The sequence below is a fragment of the Mauremys reevesii genome, linkage group 21, assembly GCF_016161935.1.
Source record: "Mauremys reevesii isolate NIE-2019 linkage group 21, ASM1616193v1, whole genome shotgun sequence".
NCBI lineage: Eukaryota > Metazoa > Chordata > Testudines > Geoemydidae > Mauremys > Mauremys reevesii.
In genome coordinates, this window is record NC_052643.1 from 15,986,103 (window position 1) to 16,007,460 (window position 21,358).

The window sequence follows — 21,358 nt, forward strand, 5'->3', positions numbered from 1 at the left end:
TTCCTATATGAAATCTAGGACAAGTCTGCTCTACCTCTGACACAACTACATTTTCTGTCTGTTGGACAGAGGTAAATTCTCCTAGGTTGTTGTATTTTTTGGTTGGAAACTCCCTCCATGCTCTTCCCCAGCATCGGCATATTCAAATTCATACAAAGACTTTAATTTAGGCCCCAATCCAGTGAAACATGTAAGCACCGAGTGGTCTATTTGAATTTAAGTGCTTTGCTGGATTAGAGTGTTGATGAAAATACCTTTTGGATCTTAACTAAACTCAGTTGTCTTAGACTTGTGCTTGATTCAAAATACAGGCACTGAAGACCCAATTATTCCTCCTTAGCTAGAGACTTGCATTTTTCTATTTCAGGCTCTCTCTCCCAGAAGATGCAGGAAAATATTTTGACACAGAAACCAGGGTTCTGGAAGTTCCAATGACAATAATGATTGCTGATAAGGTTAGTGCTATTGTGTATTGCAAGTAGTAGAAGATTTAAATTTTAACAGGAGCTCCACAGTCCAAGCAGCCTCGAATTGCAAAGTGTGGAAATCACAATAATTCTGTGCTGCTTCAGGGCCAGATTCTGACACCTTACAGACAGTGAGTTACTCAGTGAGCCATCCTTTTTAAATCAAATCAGTAGGACAACTGATGAAGTACTAATCCTTCCTCTCACTGATAATTCTAATTCAAAAATCAACTCAACCGGGCTACTCATGGAGTCAACTACTCCTCCAAATGAGTAAGGGTGGCAGAATCTAGTCCTCAGTGATCCAGAGCATAGCTCTAGTACTGATACTAGGTACTCTTTGGGCCAAATTCACATCTGATGTCAGCAGGTGCAATTCCATTGACTTCAGTGGAGTTGCATTTGGTGATACCAAATCTCAGTTTGAACCTTTGTGTATTAGCAGAAGTCTGTGATTAAATTAATTAAAAGATGCTCAGAATGGTATAATAGATGTTGAGTTGTGTAAAGTCATTTTCTATCAAACATCTTCAAAATGCAAACCCTAGACTTTTAATTCTTAATGAAGGTGCTCACTTATTCACAGAGGTATTCTTATGTTCCAGACAGCTTTTAGGTACCATAGCATACAGTTTTATTCTGAAACTATAAAACATTGTACAGCAAATGTACATGCATCTTAGGATTCATATTTCATACTTCATACAAATGCAGGTGTGACTACATTCCAGCATATGGAATCCAAAATACCTAGTGATTCTTTTGGCAGTTTTAGTTATAATATAGGCACGTTTCAGTTGCTTGTTGTTAAGACCATGATAAACTCAAGTTCAAAATAAGAATGTTACTTAAATTAAATTGCTTTCGAGGAATAGAATATCTTAATTCACAGTGTCTTTTTGGAAATCTTTTCACATAAATTATATACCATAGTTCTTGCCCAATGCTGCAGTTCTTACTCAGTTCTTTCAATCTTGTTTCAGACTAAGCCAATTGAATTTATTGTCCATGCAATTGTTACTACCTCTGATTTGGAAATCAGTCCAGCTGAAGTGAATTTTGGTTACTGCACTATCTATGAAGCTGTTCAGACAACCATAACTCTAACAAACAAATCCATCCTGCCACAAGAATTTGGATTTGTTGGACTCCCTGAGGTACATGGCTGGGTTTCCCCGGGGCTTTCTCTGTTTTAAATATATTTTATTCTTGTGAAATGTTGAGTGCAAATGAAGCTTGTGACTTACTGTCATGGATCTTGGACAGGGTTACTGGCCTAGTGGATAGAGTGGAAGCAGTAGACAGGAAATCTTTATTTTAGTGAGACTTTTAAGACCGTTGGAGCTCCTGGTTATCATGTCTTAGTGATTCCAGATCAAATTTGCTCTGTGTACATGGGACCATGTTTTTCTGACTTCCAGCTCTGCAAACAACCTGGGCTGTGTTCTTTCTGGTTCATGCATTATCACCAGCATTAAAAATTCTGCAGGACAACTCTGGCCTCAATTATACCTGCTCAACTCAAATTGCCCTTCAACTCCCAGTTATCCTCTGCAACCTGGCTGAATGCTAATAGGACTGTGCAGGTCTCAGTGAGGGTATAATTTGCCCTGCAAAATTTTTAATACCAAAGTAATGGTGATGTTGGAGGAGGAGCACACCCAGCTTGACACTCAGACTCCTGGTGAGTTTATGATGTTGCAATTAAAGCAACCCCTACATCTTTTAAAAGCTTTCTAACCACACAAATCCAAGATGGGGTCCCCAAAAGACACAAGACTCCTACAGTGCCACTTCTGTGAGGTCTCTCTTCAGAGCAGAAAATCTACTTCAAATATTGAACTGTGTAAGATTGTTAAGGCTGACTTGACAGACAGCTGCTGGTGCTGCTGATCAAGCTAACATGTACGCTGCAGGCATGCAACAAATCAATCCCTTATTAGCAAGAAAGGTGTCTAACTTAACAAGAGTGAGGAGCATTTTCATTCTAAATGGTCATTTAAGCTAAAGCAAACACTGGAGACCACAGGGTCCTGAGGGCTAAGACTTTTGGGGCCTTTGTGGAAATCAACTACTCAAGCATCAGGGTCAAACTAAGGTGCCTGCTGTACCTCCAGGGCACAGCAGGTTGGGCTGAAGCCTCATTAAGTGCTAGGGAGAACCTGGCAACTTGGGGAGGCAACTCCCTCTCCAGCCTTTTCAGAGAATGAAAACCAAAGAGGCTGCTGACATAAGATGTCAGGATCAGTTGCAGTTACATCAGAGCTTCATTTCTCAGATACGCAGCTGGGGCTGAAGCTTAAGCTGTCATGTATAGCAGAAGCACTGAAGAGCTCAGACTTCTTGGGATCCTGACTCATACAGCACTGCTTATTCATTTTTAAAAGGATTCATGCAGGAATTCATGTGATCTATTTGAATGGCTGCATATAAACAGTACAGGCCACTCATATGGCTTTTAAACAAGTAGCCATTGTCATAGCAGTCTAATGAAATCTTGCTTCCTTGATCAAACCAGCACACTCCAGGAAGAAGTGTTGTGAGAGCTATATGCAATATATTGGGTCTCATCTGAGCACCTCACAAGCATTAATGGATTTATCCTCACAACTCCCTAGTGAGGTAGGAAAGGTAGTTGATAGCTTTCTCGCATCTCATTCAGTCTTGCATGAGGATAGCTATTAGGGCTGTCAAGTGATTAAAAAAATTAATCACAATCAATCACGCTGTTAAACAATAATAGAATGCCATTTATTGAAATATTTTTGGAGGTTTTCCACATTTTCAAATATATTGATTTCAATTTCAACACAGAATACAAAGTGCACTGTGCTCATTTTATATTTTTTTTATAAATATTTGCACTGTAAAAATAAAAAATAGTATTTTTAAATTCACCTAATACAAGTACTGAAGTGTAATCTCTTTATCATGAAAGTTGAACTTACAAATGTAGAATTATGCACAAAAAATAACTGCACTCAAAAATAAAATGTCAAACTTTAGAGCCTACAAGTCCACTCAGTCCTACTTCTTGTTCAACCAATCGCTCAGACAAACAAGTTTGTTTACATTTGCAGGAGACAATGCTTCCCTCTTACTTACAGTGTCACCTGAAAGTGAGAACAGGCATTCACATGGTACTGTTGTAGCCAGCATTGCAAGATATTTACATGCCAGATGCACTAAAGAGTCATATGTCCCTTTATGCTTCAGCCACCATTCCAGAGGACATGCGTTCATGCTGATGATGGGTTCTGACTCAGTAATGATCCAAAGCAGGGCAGACCGACGCATATTTGTTTTCATCATCTGAGTCAGATACCACCAGCAGAAGGTTGATTTCCTTTTTTGGTGGCTCGGGTTCTGTAGTCTGCATTGGAGTGTTGCTCTTTTAAGACTTCTGAAAGCATGCTCCACGCCTCGTCACTCTCAGATTTTGGAAGGCACTTCAAATTCTTAAGCCTTGGATCAAATGCTGTAGCTATCTTTAGAAATCTCACTTTAGTACCCTCTTTGCATTTTGTTAAATCTGCAAGGAAAGTGTTCTTAAAATGAATAACATGCTGGGTCATCATCCGAGACTTCTATAACATGAAATATATGGCAGAATGCAGGTAAAACAGAACAGGAGACATACAATTCTCCCCCAGGGAGGTCAGTCACAAATTTAATAGATGCATTATTTTTTAACGAGTGTCATCAGCATGGAAGCACGTCCTCCAGAATGGTGGCCAAAGCATGAAGGGGCATATGAATGTTTAGCATATCTGGCATGTAAATACTTTGCAATGCCAGCTACAAAAGTCCCGTGTGAACGCCTGTTCTCACTTTAAGGTGACATTGTAAATAAAAAGCAGGCAGCATTATCTCCCCTAAATATAAACAAACTTGTTTGTCTTAGGGATTGGCTTAACAAGAAGTAGGACTGAGTGGACTTGTGGGCTCTAAAGTTTTACATTGTTTTGTTTTTGAGTGCAGTTATGTAACAAAAAAATCTGCATTTGTAAATTGCACTTTCACAATAAAGAGATTGCACTACAGTACTTGTCTGAGGTAAACTGAAAAATACTATTTCTTTTGTTTGTCAAAGTGAGCACTGTACACTTTGTATTCTGTGTTGTAATTTAAATCAATATATTTGAAAATGTAGAAAAACATCCAAAATATGTAATAAATTTAAATTGGTATTCTATTGTTTAATAGTGCAATTAAAACTGAAATTAATCGTGATTAATTTTTTGAGTTAATTGCGTGAGTTAACTTAATTAAAAATTGGCAGCCCTAATAGCTACATAAGAATAATATGGACAATAAGTCAGCAGAAAGCCTGAAAGGAAGTCCTTTCTCAAATGTCAACTCCATTGAAATCTGAGGTCATAGACTTTTACGGCATGGTCACATGTTGTCCAAGATGAGAAATCAATTGCAGCAGGAAAGGCAAATTGAAATTGCAACCTTTCAAGTTATTCTAGAACTAGAAGTCTGCACAGAATTCTAGTCACTCACAGACACACACTATCCTCAGATGAGTGTCGGGCCGAAGTTCCTCAGGCATGTGTTTCTGGTGCCCTAACCCTTTGTTACATTGTAACACATGAGATTTCTTTTTGTCATTTTGAAGTTTGTAGAAATTCAACCAAGTGATGGATTTGGAATTCTCCTCCCCCTGGAAAGCCTGAACCTGGACATAATCTTCAAAGCCAACAAGGCAAAGGAATACAGTTTTGAGCTGACCTGCAAGTCAGAGATTAATCGGTATGTTAAGAATCTGGAAACACAAATGAGTAAAGGTAGAAGTGTTACTCTGAATCAATGGTGGAGTTCTAGAGTCAAGATCAGAATCTGATAACTAAGTCCCAGAGTCTAGGTTGTCTGTACATTGGCAGAGGCAGAAGATTTGCGTCGTACAAGAGGTGCTCAGTGCCTGCCTGCCAGGTTCAAGTCTTTACAGAGTTAATTTGTTGCCTTTTTGCTGACTCTCCTCCTGCCTCACCCAAGTTGATCGATATCATATGCCTCCAGTTATAAATTTGCCTCTTATTTTCTTTACCTGCAACTTCCTCCCAACCCCTTTTCTTGTTGGAATTACTGAAGCTTTACATTGGTCGTGTGTATGTTTCTTCTGGAGACGCTCATCATCTGTGCCAGGTGATGGTGCATAATAGTGAAGGCACATGGCACAAGCTTTCAGATGGCATCTCATTGCATTTCTATTCAGAGAGATAATTCAGGTACAGCCTGTATAGGGAGTTGCACATTTTAAAACAAATACCATATTTGCCTCATTGTGCCATCCTTAGGCAAAATTGCCATTGCAATCGATAGGAATCCTGCTTGAATAAGAGCTGCAGAATCAGGTCCCCAGGCTTCTGGGCTGTTTAAGAAGCTCTGTTTGTGCTGAGACAATTTATGGTGTGTTTATTTTTAGACAATTCAAGCTGTCATGCAAAGCAGTTGGAGTCCACCCACCTCTTGAGTTGTCTCATTCCTTAGTCAAGTTTGCAGCAACAGCTTTAAATGATGTATCTACAGCAACACTGTATGTAATAAATGCACATGTGAGCCGCAACCGCTTTACTCATGCTGTCCCAAGGATCGGCAAAGGGGAAATTGCCCCTGTTGGACCCACTTCCTTTGAATTCCTTGTGCCAGAAGATTCTCCTGTGACAATTATGCCTTCTGTTGGAACAGTTTTACCAGGGAAGGTAAATTCATTCTGAGTATGTCAAGTATTTGAATACAAAAGATAAAATCCTATGATCATCTCTATCCTTACAAATTTAGTACCTTGTAATTAAAGTCCCAAAATATACTGTACCAGTCCTATAATTAATTCATTTTTGTACACTGAGCTTAAAGGAATACTTTTAATGGAAATCTAGAGCTCAATGATGCAAACAAGTACACATGTAACTTTACTCATGGACAAATTTGCATCAATGTTATAGCATGATTTATTTAGCTGAAAGGCACTTAAATGTAGACAAACTGGTGGTAATCTAATACTGTTGCAGCACTGTGGACTTTTTAAAACACAGCTACTATTAGCCCTTTTCTTTAATTCACCTGGCTCCCTTACAAAAAAGGGCCAAGGTATCATCCAGGGTCAAAATCTGCTCTCAAACTCATGCTCTCAGCTTCTATTGATTTTGGTGGGAGTTACAAATAAGCAAGGGCCAAATTCTGCCCTTAGCCACTGATGTTAATTTGAAGCCCAGTGTCATTCATTGTGCAATCTTTCTACCCCAGAAATGCTTGATACAAGTGTACTTCAGACCAGTGTTGTCAGAGCAGCTAATCAGAGAAGAGGCAGTTCAGATGCTGTGCAGGGCAGATGCACAAACGACGATGATGAAGAAGATTCGTGAATCAGAAATGCAAGTAAGAACAGTTAAAAATCTATGTACTCACTCTCAAAGGAAAATCAACCTCATTTCTACAGCACTAACTTATTTAGCATAAAATTATTTGCAATTAAAAATACAATAAATGAAGCCAAGAATTTTATACCAGAGGTTAGCAGTACAAAGTGGCAGTTAACGCAATCAGCGGACTGGATTAATAAATAAATATGGGGTAACATTTTCGAAAGCACTTGAGTGGCTTTTGAAAATTGACTTTGGTTTGTAAGTTCCTCAGGCGCTCCTAAGTGCCTAAAAGAGACTTCTGAAAATGGGACGTGCTGCTTTTGCACCTTAGTGACTTAGGCACTTTTGAAAATGGGGTCAGATTCCCAATTCCCTACTGTAAATTAATAAAATTTCATTGAAGTCAATAGAGCTGCATTTATTTACTCCAGCAGACGATTTGTCCTCTGAGCTTGAATTGTCTAATTTCACTTTATTTTATTTGAACACTGTATCCATTGCTTATTGCCCTAAATCATAATTGTATCGCTGTTATCATATGGTTTTGGTTACAGATATCTGTCACCTCTTTTTATATATTTAGATTGGGAGTTCTCTGGGGCAGAGTGTCCTTTTGCTGTATGTTTGCAGCAGCATTCACTCAGTGGAGCCATGATCCCTGACTGGAGCATCTCCACAGAATAATCTATAACAGTGGTTCTCAAACTGTGGGCCAGGACCCCAAAGTGGATCTGGGGCCTGATGCTGAAGACAAAGCCTGAGCCCCACCGCCCAGGGCCAAAGCCTGAGGGCTTTAGCCCTGGGTGGCGAGGCTCAGCTTACAGCCCCCCCCCCCCCCCCCGGGGCTTGGGATTTGGGCTCCACCCCACCTGGGGCAGCAGGGCTTGGGCAGACTCAGGTTTGGTCCCCACTCCTGGGATTGTGCAGTGCAATGAAGTTTGAGAACCTCTGATCTATACTAATTTATAGCCACCTCTGGGATTTTAATAGGAATTGGATGTCCAAATTACTTAGGCAGCTTTGAAGTATCAAGTGCATGTTATATTTATATATACATATTTATAGAAGAGGAAAGACGAAACTGTGTCAGGAAAGAAGGATGGAAAGAAACCAAGTTTTGCCGCTTTGAGACAGCCTTTGAGGGTCAGAAGCAGTAAACATGCAGCTGCTAGCAGTGGCTTTGAGCCACCAAAACCAGAAGAAATAAAAACCAAGTAAGTCAGTAGCAGCAGCAGCTTCTACTGGGTAGCGAACGACTGCCATTTGCCACATTGGTTTCATTAATGTATTAATCCCTGTGTGTGAGTGAGCAATCTAACTTTAGGGGTGAACTGGCCTTTTTCTTTATTACAAAAGTTATTTCCAAAATTAGCAATGCTTCTAATCTACACTATCATCATAACCTCTCCTGCAAGGCAGAGAATCCCTCATTATAGATCAAATAGCAGAGCTGCGGGCTTGAAAGAATGTACCATGTAGCATTAAACATGGCTGTACTATAACTCAGCTGAACCAACCACAATACCAATTTAAAGGGCAGTTGGCCTGGTTTTCAGGTAGGAGGCCGATTAAACATTTTAACAACAGAAACTGACAGCGAATGATTCACCTCTTCCAAATAAATTAGTTGCATTTGTATTGAGTAAAATTCACCCCAGGCAGCACAAGGCTCATGCCCACTGCCTCAAGACCCCCCCAACACCTTAATTTGGCAGTTAAATGGCATATAGTCTAGAGAACCACCACTAGGACAGGGCGAAATTCACCCATTGGGAAATATAACAATGCTTTAATTTATAGCTTCCAGGTAGTCATTTTGCAGCATGCAGGTCAGTTGACAGAGAATTAACATTTATTTCATGTGGTACCTAGCAGTTTATTTATTTAGTTTTATACCATCTAATAAGAAAGTCCAGTGCTTGAGGGCCCTGACCCAACAAAGCATTTAAGCATGTGCTTAACTTTAAGTAAATAAGTAGTCCCAAGTATCTGAGTAGTCCCACTGATGTCAATAGACCCACTCATATGTTAAAGTTAAGCACATGCTTATGGTGCTTTGCTGAATTGGGCCCTACATGCTTTGGACAAGAATTACATATTTACTGCAATCCATTAACTAGCAGCATATAATAAACTTATATTTTTAAACATGAATTGTTGAAGTATACTGTAACTACACAGTTCATTCCAAAGGAAATACATATTTGAGAATTCGGAGGCATTGCCAGACATACTCTATCATAGAAATATGTAATTTAGGAATATTACTGGAATATAAAAAAATGCAATGAAAATGTTTGCAAAATGGATTTTCACTAGAAAATCCAGCATGGGAGAATCACACTAAAAAGTGTTTTATCTTCTCTAGTGTGACATTAAGTATCTGAGTTCATAATTTTTGTTCTCCATTACATGGGCAGAAAAGCACACTACTTATTCAGCACCACCCTCTGTTGAGCAGATCCATTGCTTTGTAACAAATGAGTACACAGCTTTACTGCTAAAGTCCACGTTTAAACAATGAATGATCAATAAATAGTAAATGCAAATACTGTACTTAGTAGGTCGGGTTTGCAATGTAATATTCTGCTTGCTGGCATTAGTACTAGACTGCTGTGTTACTACATGATTTTTGCTTTCTTCTTATTATGACTATATTCTTGTACTCTCTAGCTCTGAAGAATATATTGCAGCTCAGTATTCCCTGATTAGGAATTTCACAGGAAAGTTTGAGAGATACATCATACCTTGCTTTGTTGCAAGTGGAGATATTGATGAAAAGATAGGATCTGAAAATCTAAAGTACAGGTACTGTATAAATGAGTAGCATGAAACCATATGAATGCTATTTATGGTGGACCAGAAAAGTCAGAAGAAAGTAGGGACACATGTTGAAAAAGTATTCATTTGTTTTTTGGGGGAAAGGCCAGATTCTGATCTTAATTGCCCCATAAATCAGTGGAATAACTTAGATAGTATACCAGCATAACTGAGATCAGGATCAAGCCTGCTAATATCAAAGTACCTTAGAGAATATTTAATATGTAAAGTTTATGTGCCAGATTCAGTCCACCTCTTCTGCCTATGCAGATGCAAGGAAAGAAGCCAAGAATTATACAGTCTCTTTAACACTGACATAATGCTTTTCCCCCTCCTGCATAGAGTAAGAGCAGATTTTATGATCTAACTCCAAACATTTTTTTCCATCTCCCCAGTCCTTATAACACCTTGTACCTAGAGTTGCATTGTCCTGCTGTAGCACCATCTGTTGTGGTCACTTCAAATAATGGAAAAAACATCGTCAATTTTGGGGAGGTCGCAGTAGGTACGAAGTTAGAATTCAACTTTTGAGGTTTTTCTGTCTGGCTTTAATTCCTTTTAAATGTAGTTTTGTTACGATTTTCTTACTTGCTGTAGGATCAATTTTCAAACATAGGTGTCTAAATTAGGCCAGATGTAGTCACGCAATTAGGAGCCCAGATAACCATTTAAGGTTCTTAAGAGCCCATTTGATGTCCAGAGATGTAATTAGTAGCCCTAATGGAGACCACCTGTGTTCGTTCACAGTACACCAGCCCCAGAAATGCAGTGAACATTTAGCAGAGGGAAAAGTGGGAGTGAACTGTATTTCTCATAAGAACAGTCATGCATGGAGATCTGATGCAATGGAATATTACTCAAACTACTCCTAACAATTCTTCTTTGAGGTTTTATGGTCTTTTGTAACAACCTTTGTTAAAAACAAATCCACTAGTAAAATGGGTTGTGAAGATGCATTTTTCCCTCCTGGATATAATTTCCTAGCTAAGCAGTGTCTGGAGAATACAATGTGGTCATTGACAGGTCTAGCCTCTGCAGGACAGCCTTCTAATACATGGAACCTTCATCACAACCAGGCTAGCTGTAAAATGTTGGTTTATAAATACCACATTTAAGAAATCCCAGTAAGGTAAAAACACAGTAGATGAAGAGTGAAAAGTCTCATACCTTGAAAATGCTTTTAAACAGCCACTTGAGTGGTATCTGACCTTTTTCCTTGAAAGACTGGGAGATACTAGAAGTGTCACATTTGTTGCTTTCTGTCTTGAAAGAAAGGATCAGTCTGTCACTAACTTCAGAACTTTTTTCTGTCTCATTCTTGGAGTTAACACTGGTGGTTTTATTTCCTGGTCATTCTGCTTCACACGGGAGTGCAATGAATACTGTGACACCATAACTAAAGATGGCCCTAGGCAGCATTGGAGTTAGAAACTTGAGTGTCCAATTTAGTGGTCTCTCTAGTTGATTACAGTAACATTTCTGAAAGTATTGTTTTTATACATTTCAGGCCACAGAGTAATCAAACAGATTACAATACAGAACATCTCCCAGGAGCAGCTAGCAGTATCCTTGACTGGAGTGTTCACTCCCCACAATCCGCTATTCAGTCACTGTTGACTTTGGGCCTATTTCTACAAGAATTGTTCATCATTAGGATTGTAAAAGCACCTTTAATGGAGACTGTAGTTCAGATGTGGTGCCCATCTTTCACAGCTAGATAGATTGTAAAAATCTATTCTGCGGCGCTGGAAGAAATGAACTTTGGAAGACCCCTTCCAATCTAAATGCTTTTGCAAAATTCTCACTATGCACTTTTCTGCTGGCAAATCTCTATTTAAAAACCAGACTTGAGAGGCTCTTCATGCTCATGCTTCAGCCCTTTCTAAAAGAGCAAAAGCTACTAGCAATGCAGCCAACTCTAGCACCAACATGACACACACAAGCAGAGAGAGCCAAAAGCCAAGTTTTTGCTCAACACTTCTCCCAACTTCTGGAAATCTTCAGTTAGAAAAGGCTGTTCTCTAGGCTTCCAGTATTGCCAAGTCTAAACAGGGCCAGAAAAATCTGAGAGAACAACATCTCTCATTTGCTGGTTTAATTCGCATGCGTCCCACCCCAGGCAAAACCTAGGGACAGAGCTGCAGGGAAGTTATTACAGGTTTTTCTAACAGAAAAAAACCCTGTTTCAGACATTTGAGTATTGGACAAAGAATTGGGTTGGTTTTTATTTTATTTGGTCTAGCTCACTAACCCTAAAAGAGCTAATAGACAACAGGTTGGTTTGAATTATCTTTAAATCCTGCTCTTGTACCCTCAGTTTGTCACCTATAAACTTGCATTTCCTTGAGTTGCAACATTTCAGCTAGGATTCTCCATCCTGAACCCCAATGGGCCCTTCCTATTGGTCAGTCCAGTTGGCACTCTTGAGCCAGGGGAAAACCAGTTTCTCTTCATCTCTTTTTGTCCAAATGAGAGTAAATTGGTGAGTAAATATTATATATATATGAAAATATTTTACACATGGGGAGACATATGGATAATAATTAAGCAATCAGAAGCATTTAAAAATACAAGACTTACCCAAAAATATACTTGTAAAATAATGTCAATACTGGTGCACAAATAATAAAATCAAGAATTTTCATGCTGAAGGAGTTCTGGGACATATTTGACTGGTTAAGACCTGATTTTAACATTTTTTCCCCAGGGGGAATTATATTCATTTATGGAATGTCTTTCCTAGCAAAATGACTGGTTTCAGAGTAGCAGCCGTGTTAGTCTGTATCCGCAAAAAGAACAGGAGTACTTGTGGCTCCTGTTCTTTTTTCCTAGCAAAGGATCTCACAATGCTTTACAAACTACACAGACAGTCCATCCCACAATGCTTTGCAAACTACACAGACAGCCCCTCTGAAATGCACCCACTTCTGGGTGGAGAAAGTACGCAGCTGATGCACAGCACAGTGCACAACAGTGCAGTCTAAAGACGTGTAGTGGGCTCTCTATTGTCTTTGGGCAATGTGCATGGCTCTATAGGAGCCTGACCCTTATCAGAACATTGACAGCAGCTTAATATTGTTCTAATAATGGGCAGTCAGATAAGCTGTGTTCTTTAGCACATTGATATCACAGTGAGGTCATTCTCCCTGGGAGACTACATTATAGATTAGGGGTTGGCAGCCTTTCAGAAGTGGTGTGCCAAGTCTTCATTTATTCACTCTGATTTAAGGTTTCGTGTGCCAGTAATACATTTTAGCGTTTTTAGAAGGTCTCTTTCTATAAATCTATAATATATAAGTAAACTATTGTTGTATGTAAAGTAAATAAGGTTTTTAAAATGTTTAAGAAGCTTCATTTAAAATTAAATTAAAATGCAGAGTCCCCCCTAGACTGGTGGCCAGGACCCAGCAGTGAGAGTGCCACTGAAAACAGCTGCCTACCCCATTATAGATCCAGGGCTGGATGCTCAGAAAGAGGTTGGCTCCAAACTTCTATTTAGCCTCCTAACTTCCACTGATTTAACTCCTTTTGAGCATCCAGCCCCTCGTCCCTGGAGATTTCTTAGATAAGGAAATATAAACACCCTCAGAATCAGAATAAGAAAGTAGGGCCAAATTCTGGCTTGCTGTTTAAGTGCTCACAAGCCCAGACACTCTCATACAGTACTGCAAATCCAGCTCCAGTGTGAACCAGCCCTAGCCCCACCTCTAACCCCAGCACAGGCAGAATGCCAGTCAGTCAGTCAATGGGCATGCCCACAGATAAGTGACGCAATGGCCCCTAAGCCCTGAAACTATCCTCTCTGTGGATGCTTCCACAAAGGACCTGGGATGTGATTATGAGAAGCTAGGACTGGGGCATTCCCATTCCATTCCCATTGCCAGGTGCCTATGCACAGCACCCAGCTGGCATTTAGCCCTGGCTTTGTATTGTACCCTGAAATTCTAAAGCAAGTGTCTGTTACAGTTGACTATTATCAACATCCTTCTTTGCAGTTCTTTGAAACTCTGGATATCAGGAGCATAAAAGCCACCCTGACCCTCAGTATTATTGGCCAGGGGGTGGCTCCATCAATTGCTTGTTCTGTGGAAGGAGAAGTGCTTGATATGGGCTATGTCATAGCCAAAGAGAAGGTCACTTCCACATTCAAGGTAAATCCTGAACTAGTGGAAACTCCCTTGTGTTGAGTTGAAAGACCTGATTAGTGGTGGGTCAATACCATTCCTAGTTGGTCAGAAGCATGTAAGAGAATTTCCCGACAGGATGTTATGCTGAGCAGTAAGTTGCTTCACTGAGCATTTTAGCTTTTAAGCCTGTGATGAACACCCGTGACAAACTGGTAGTTCAGTGAGTTCATTAAAAGCGGAGAGTCTTAAGGGCCAACGGTACTTCTACCTGGCAGGGGTGCTGAGCTGATTCTGCACTGCTTGTGGGAATTCTGCCTACAGAGGCACTGGGGAGGGTCTTACTGCACATTTAAAAAGCACCTCTTGAATGCTCTTCTCCCTGGTTCTGCCCAGTACACACAAGGGTGAGGGAGGCCAGAAATGGCCCCTCAAACATCAGCAGCAGAGTTACTTGCCCTTCCCTCCCAGGTGCTCCCTTTTGCAGCCACCCTAGTTGTGCCTGCCTCCTGTCTCCATGGGAGGGGGATGTGCCCTGCTAGGGACTACCCAGGTAGGCTGGAGAACAGGTTAATTGATTCATTTATCTGCTGTAGATTTCCACACTGATAATCCCAAATCTAGTGAACAGGCCAAGTATTAGAAGCAAACTGTTAGTCTATAAAATCTTTCACTGTGCAGGCACCACAAAGCTTTGATGGGAAGCAACTAGTGTGTATTTCCCGCAGATGGGTTCTAAGAGTGGAAAAAGCTCTGTGTTGTTTGACAGGAAGAATGGACTGTGGATAATAGTAACCCAGATGCACCATGTATGGCACCTGGGCGTGCAATAAACAATTTCAGCCCATTTGCACAATACACATCCTATAGGGTTTTTAATCAGTTCCCCAATTAAAATACTGTTGTATCAATGACTCCCTCCAGATACAGAACACTTCCACTCTGCCCCTGAGATACTCCATCAAACTAGAGTCACTCTCACAAACAAGGGACAAAGAGCAGCAGAGACTTCCCTTCTTCATCACGTCTCCCCCAGGACGGACAGATTTTGTTGGTAAATAGTTTTTCCATCTCACTAATCAAGTACATAATAGGAGCCAAATTCTGCCTTGTGTTTGGTCCATTCAGCTCCACTGAAGCCTTACAGCGGTGGGGGAGGTCACAACACCGTAACTAAGGACAGTATTTGCTTCACTAATAGCAAATGTGTTAATAATTAATTCCTGGTTGGTACAAGTTTACATAGCCTAAGAGAACATTCCCAGGTAAGAAGGCTCTATTGCTGAGATCTGGTTAAACCCACTCAGTATATTACTCATCAAGAAGCAAGATCAATCTATGTGTAATTAATACTAGAAAGTAAGAATGGTTTAATGGCACTTCTCCAATTCCTCTAGGGAAATGGGTATTTTGAAAAACCTCACAGGTAGTTCCAGGTAGGCTTTTTAACACCCAGATTTCCGACTTTGCTGCATAAACATGCATCAGAAATTTTACTCATTTACCATTGGGACAAAAAAGACACGAGATTGAAATATTAAAAAAAATGTGGTAGAACAGAGCTTTCCTTCTGTCATCCTCATATTGCTGTTGTTTTTTGCTCTTCCAGGTACACAGAACTACAGTGGTTTAAGTGTGTTCAACATATTTCCAGTAGAGGGCGTAATTGAGCCTGGGAAGAGTCAGGATTTCACTGTTACCTTCAGTCCAGACCATGAAAGTTTGTATTATTCTGACTGCCTCAAGGTTGTGCTCTTTGGCAAGGTAAGGCAACCTCAGGGCATCTGGATTGTTAAATCTAAAGCTGCCATCTGACTCAAACTGAATTTATCAGCATGGGCATTAGGATTCTATCAGGAGTGGAAATAACTGTATTTCCTAATTAATTCACAATGACTTGGAGTAAGATCCCTCTTCTCCCTACATAACCCCACTTCACAGCTGGGCAAATTGTGGAGAACCAGCACATACCCTTGTGAATTGCTGAGCACAACTTCACATAGGTTCCCAGTGCAGAGAATCTGATGAAGGGACTGGGATAGTGGTTCTTTTCCTGCAGAGCCCATGCCCCAAAAGCCCTTCTGAAACAGAGGCTGCTCTTTCTACTGTGAAGCTGCTCTGCTGTTCTGCATGGGGAAGGAGTGGTCCATCTATGGTGCAGGGACTGAGCTTAAACAGAAGCCAAAAAGAGTGCAATCAGATGAGCAACTTCGGGGTGATATTCCCACACTCCCAGGAGAGGCTAGCCAACAGTTAGCAAGGAGTGCCACCTAGTGGCTGCTGTCAGGACTGCAAGTAAAAAGGTGACTGCAAACATTTCAGGTGAGTTTGCATTCCCAGAGTTTCGGGTAGGGATAAAGCCAGATATCTAATTTTGGCTGAGTTGAGTTGTGTATGATTTCCACACTCAGAACCACGAAATCAGTGATGAGTGCCTGAAACCTGGCCCAGCTTCACAAATCTCAGACAGGTCATATTTGATACCAGGTAGTTTTGCCCATCTTGGGGGTCTAGGATGAATGGTTTTCCCCGTTATCACAGAGGCACTCTGCCACAGAATGAAAAAAGGCTGAGGAAAATACATGTCCCCCACCAAGTCAACAGCTGATTACAGAATGAAGATGGCAAAGATCTCTTGCATCATGGGTTATAATTGCATACATAAAGAAGAGACTAAGCTCAGTGGCCAGTGTGCCTGCTAACAATTCAGACAGATTATACAATTGTTTCTAGACAGCTAGTACAGTTGTGTTGAGATTACTACCATTAGATCAAGACCTGGGCTGTAACCTGCATCTGCAGAGTTCTTGTCCTACATAGGAAATAGCTCGTGAGATCTGGCTGAAGGGTGCTGCAAGAAACCATATGATGTTTGTGGAAGGAGGGGATCCATTGGATGTTCCCTTGGAGTCTTTGGCTATAACATCACCCATGTCTGAAGAAGCCGCAAAAGGAGGTAACAACCTGTCTTTTCTATTTTTATTCTAATGTGGGAGAATTATATCAATATAGATTTGTCTGTCTCCATTTGTATTAAAAAAAAAAGTTCACAGGAGATAGCACCTCCAGCATGTGGGTACCAGAGTCAAATGCCAAAGAAGGGCAGATGATGATGGAAGGGGTTTGACTCAATATAAAAATTGCAGAAAAAAGAACTTATCAGGAGAAGAATTTTCTCTAAATCGAATACAGTAGAATTTCTCATCCACGTGAATGGCAGGCTTTACCTCATGTGGATTAGACAGTTTTTCAGTTTAGTATGTGAAAAAGGATAAACTAATAGTACAACACAAATGTATTTTAGCTGCATTTCTGTAAATGGCAAGTGAAGGTTTACTTTAAAAAGCTTATAAAATTCTCACATGTATGCATCCTCAGCATTGCTCTAATTACATGATTCCCAAGTTCAGAGACAAAAACCTTAGGAGTAGCTAATAGACACTAAATGGGAGGGTTGAATGTAAGATAGGGGTTTAAATTCAGAGGAGTTATGTAAACTACACCCATTTAAAGATGCAAAGGAATATAAGTGAGTGTAACTTACACGCTCAGGGGCCCAAACAGAAGGATGAAACAGAAAAAGCAAAGAACAAGATGTAAGATGACACAAATTAACCAGACTTCACCTTTCTTTAAATTCACTCTTCCTTCCAACGCATTGTATGCAAGTCAAAGTGTGGTAAGAACTGTTCAGACACTCTTGTTGGTGGACTTTCCTATTACTGGCCTCTCTGCTGGTGCCTTCTAGTGTAAATTACACCATCTTAGACCAACTGATCAATAAGTCATTTATGCCTGACTTGGGACCAACATTCATTGGCTGCTCCAAAGTTAATTTGACCCATGTCTGTTTAGAGCTGGAAGAACCAGCAAAGTCCCTCCTCCTGAGCCTGGAGTACATCCAGGCAGAGACCTCTGGGACTCCGGCAGTGAGGGAGCTGAAAATCGGGGCTATACGGACAGCTCAGTTTGCATCGAAGAAGGTAAACAAAATGAAAAATGCACTTTTATATGCAACTCAGCTCAGAAATTGAGTCAGCAGTTGCAAATGGCTACCAACTGCTCTCGAGAATCCAGAACCGGCAGAGATCCCACATTAAATGAATTTCTGGATCTCCATTAAGCCTGACACCGTATTATAAAAGCATTAGTATTGTTTGAAAGGATAGAGGTTTATTTTTCAAGGGGAGACGAGGAATTAGCAGGAGGATATTAGAAGAGGATAATACAATTAGTTGAATACATTTCTCCACTAATTCTTAAATACATAATAAAAGTATGAATATAGACCAAATTAGCAGCTTTCACGTTACCAACAAAGTGCTATGGGCAACTGTTTATAAAAACAACATTCTGAACTTACACTCAGCTGTAGCTTTCAGGGTTTGTTCGTTGAATGATGAAACAGATTGTGGTCCCCACAAATGAGACTTCAAGAGAACAAATTAGTTTAATTTCATGAAAAATCCCTAGACACTCTCCTTTTAGCCAGAGTATGTTTCATGATAACCAAGCACATTAAATTCACTGCTTGTTTTATGTCTCAGGAGCAAAAGCACAAGAGGTTTGGCAGGTGGGAGGCACAGTTCTATAGGTTAGGGTGATGTAGCCTATAAGTAAAGGCCTTTTGTATCCAGAAGCTGAGCTGGCTGTAACCAACAGCGTGTGTTCTACTTCACTAACTGTGCTTGTCCTTGCTGCAGAACGTAGAGTTCAGTTTGGATAGCCTACCAGTCCTGCAGCAGAAGGGATTTACCATCGAGCCTGTTAAAGGAACAGTTGATCGTGGTCAAATCAAATGCATCAGTGTTTCTTGGGTGCCACCTGCTGACTTTGATGTACGTTAATATTTCCAAAGCATGTTTGTTGAAATGATTGTAGACTGGATGGAACAGAGCACATTCTCACTAGCTTTCAGGATCAGCTCAGAAGCAAGTCTTTGAGTCATCATCAGTGCAGCTCACTTTGGACAGAAGTTATAACAATAAACCTGCTAAACTTAGTGTCTGAAAACAGGACAAAGGGTCTAGTAGTTAGAGAACTGAGAACAGGGACTGGCTGTGTCACTTTGGGAGCTTGCTACATAACTTCTGTGCCTCAGTCGATCCATCCATGAGATGAGAATGAAGGGCATAATCATGCATACCTTATATGAGGCATTAAGATCTTTGCACTTACATAGCACCTTTCAGCCAAAAAGTTTATTAGTATTAAATTAAATTAAAGTCACTGCTTTGGTCAGATTGCTTAGGGGGGAGTCAATTTGATAAGCTCTCTCACACTAGATTTCAACACAGAAAAGATTTTCTGCTGCCCCGATCATATGAAAGCACAGACAAATTTAAACGCATGATGCTGCAGTACCCAGGCTGCGGGAGCCCTGGATTCCTGTCTCTTTCATGGAATCATAGAAATGCAGGGCTGGAAGGGACCTCAAGAGGCCATCTCGCCTATCTCCCCCCGCCCCCCTATACTGAGGCAGGACCAAGTATACCTGGGCCATCGCTGACAGGTGTTTGTCCAACCTATTCTTAAAATCCTTCAGTGACTGGAACTCCACAACCTCCCTAGATAACCTGTACTAGTGCTTAATTATCCTTAGAGTTAACAAAAAATTTTTTGTCATATCTCATCTAAATCTCCTTTACTGCAAACAAAGCCCGTTAATTCTTGTGGCACCACCACAGGTACCAGGGTTTGCCTTGGTTCCTTTACTACAGGGCCTTGGTATATGTTCACAACACTGTCCCTACAAGCTGAGATTTTCCTCCATGTCTCATCCTCACATGTTTCTTATTCCTTCTCTCAGTCTCCCTCTGTCCGCAGGGATCCCTGTGGGGGTGGCAGCATGACTAGCATCTTCCAAAAGTAGAAGGCTGCTGTCATTCTGTGCAAGAGGTACTAGAGTTCATGGCATGAAGCCCTGATATTGACTCAGGGCTTCCTGGTGACCAGAGCTGGCTCTTACACAACTTATGGATGAAGGATCTCCATTTCCTTCCCAAACCCACAGTACAGCACAGTATGCCACAGCCACACCCAGCTTGTTGTCATGGCTATAACCAGATGATGTCATGCCCCCCACTAGAGAAGGAGTACCCTGTTATTCCCAGCTTTCATTAGGCTAGCGCAGTTAAGAGAGATTCTCTATAACCATAACTGGCACATCTAATAACTTCAAGATATTAAAAGGCATAATTTACAAAATCAGACTTTTGGCTCTGGGTGCCAGATGAAGAGGACTGCTTATACTTGCATATTCTTTGTTTGTAGCCGGATCACCCTTTGATGGTGGCAGCTGTACTCACCTTAAAAGGAGACATTAAAGAATCTTACAAAGTCCTCTTCATAGCCAGAGTTGTGTGCACATGAACTCCCACCAAGTGAAGAATCCAAGCTAAACCTTGTGAAGAATCACTGAGGATTGCTCAGGCCAGTAACTCATTATTAGATCTCAGAATGTAAGGAGCTGGTGCAAGAGACTTCAGAGATCATTTTAGTTTGTACATGCAAAGATGTGATTGCTGCAGAAACATTTCTGCTTTTGTATGAACTCTAAGAGTGATGGCTTTCAAGCTGAATTTCTTCAAAGAACTGCTTTGTAGAGTGTGTAGAAGACACTTTGTGAACACAGAAAAGATGGCTGATAGCGTATTATCCTAGTTATGGGCTAAAGCCTGTGAGATACCATGCATCCACAACTGCCCTGAACTCCAGTGTCAGCTCAGACCCAGATTTTTAAAGGTATTAGGCATTGCTGTGCTCAGCGCTGCAGTGCCTAACTGATTTAGGAGCCTAAACTCATTTTCAAAAGGAATTTAGGCACTTTAAATCCCATCCATTTTTAATGCAATTTTGGCTCCTAAGTACTTAAATCCCTTTGGGAAATGAGACTTAGGCATTGCAACGATGAATGTAGCAACCCCTAAATGCCTTTATAACGCTGGGCCTCAGGGTGGGGGTGTTTTCCTGTCAGTGTGTGTAAGTTTGTAAACAACATATTTTTCCAGCTGATCCTGTTTTTTTGCTAATAGTTTTAATAAATATACAAAACAAGCAATAAACACACAAGACTTTTTCTTGTCTAAGACTGGAATTAAAGCTTCCATAGAAATCTCTCCCTCTGCTTGCCACCCAGTGGAAATCAGTTCCCATGGTACAGTTTAAACTCCTTGCTGTTCTGTACAATCAGAAAAAGAGGGATCTCTGCCCTGTGCTATTGACTGCATCACAGGATCTGGTTACTTGGACCCCCGTCTTAGATACATTCATGTTCCCTAGGACTTTTACTTATAGAAGTGTTGATTTCTCCTCATTACCAAGGAGCTAGGCTGATCTGCAAGTAGAAGGGAGCTCTACTTCAATGGGGCTTGGCCATTGCAGAGAAAGCCAGGGTCGACAGGGGAACCAAGGCGAGCATTAGGAAGCCAGGAGACAGAACCCCTCTTCACAGGTGACCCTGTACCTCCCACACACACTTCCCAAGACACCAGGGTGGGGCAGTATCCACTGCCCCTTTTTCTCAGGGCTTTTTGTCATTTGGCCCGTTTATTTCACATTAACCATTTTGCTGCTG

General features: G+C 40.8%; 1 protein-coding gene across 6 annotated transcripts in view; it reads left to right on the forward strand.

The window, feature by feature from the left end:
• The window catches only part of CFAP74 (cilia and flagella associated protein 74), a 97,620-nt gene extending 76,831 nt beyond the window's left edge, over positions 1–20,789 (forward strand). For all 6 annotated transcript variants that reach the window (XM_039509131.1, XM_039509132.1, XM_039509133.1 and 3 more), the window contains 17 exons: positions 368–455; positions 1,451–1,624; positions 5,092–5,225; positions 5,899–6,175; positions 6,720–6,851; positions 7,904–8,052; positions 9,512–9,646; positions 10,054–10,163; positions 11,166–11,221; positions 12,021–12,140; positions 13,654–13,809; positions 14,707–14,836; positions 15,392–15,546; positions 16,603–16,738; positions 17,638–17,765; positions 18,486–18,620; positions 20,056–20,789. In XM_039509131.1, the coding sequence (XP_039365065.1) occupies positions 368–455; positions 1,451–1,624; positions 5,092–5,225; positions 5,899–6,175; positions 6,720–6,851; positions 7,904–8,052; positions 9,512–9,646; positions 10,054–10,163; positions 11,166–11,221; positions 12,021–12,140; positions 13,654–13,809; positions 14,707–14,836; positions 15,392–15,546; positions 16,603–16,738; positions 17,638–17,765; positions 18,486–18,620; positions 20,056–20,154 (2,314 nt within the window). In that variant the 3' untranslated portion in view covers positions 20,155–20,789. The remainder of the gene's footprint in view (positions 1–367; positions 456–1,450; positions 1,625–5,091; positions 5,226–5,898; positions 6,176–6,719; positions 6,852–7,903; positions 8,053–9,511; positions 9,647–10,053; positions 10,164–11,165; positions 11,222–12,020; positions 12,141–13,653; positions 13,810–14,706; positions 14,837–15,391; positions 15,547–16,602; positions 16,739–17,637; positions 17,766–18,485; positions 18,621–20,055) is intronic.
• The last annotated feature ends 569 nt before the right edge of the window (positions 20,790–21,358 follow it).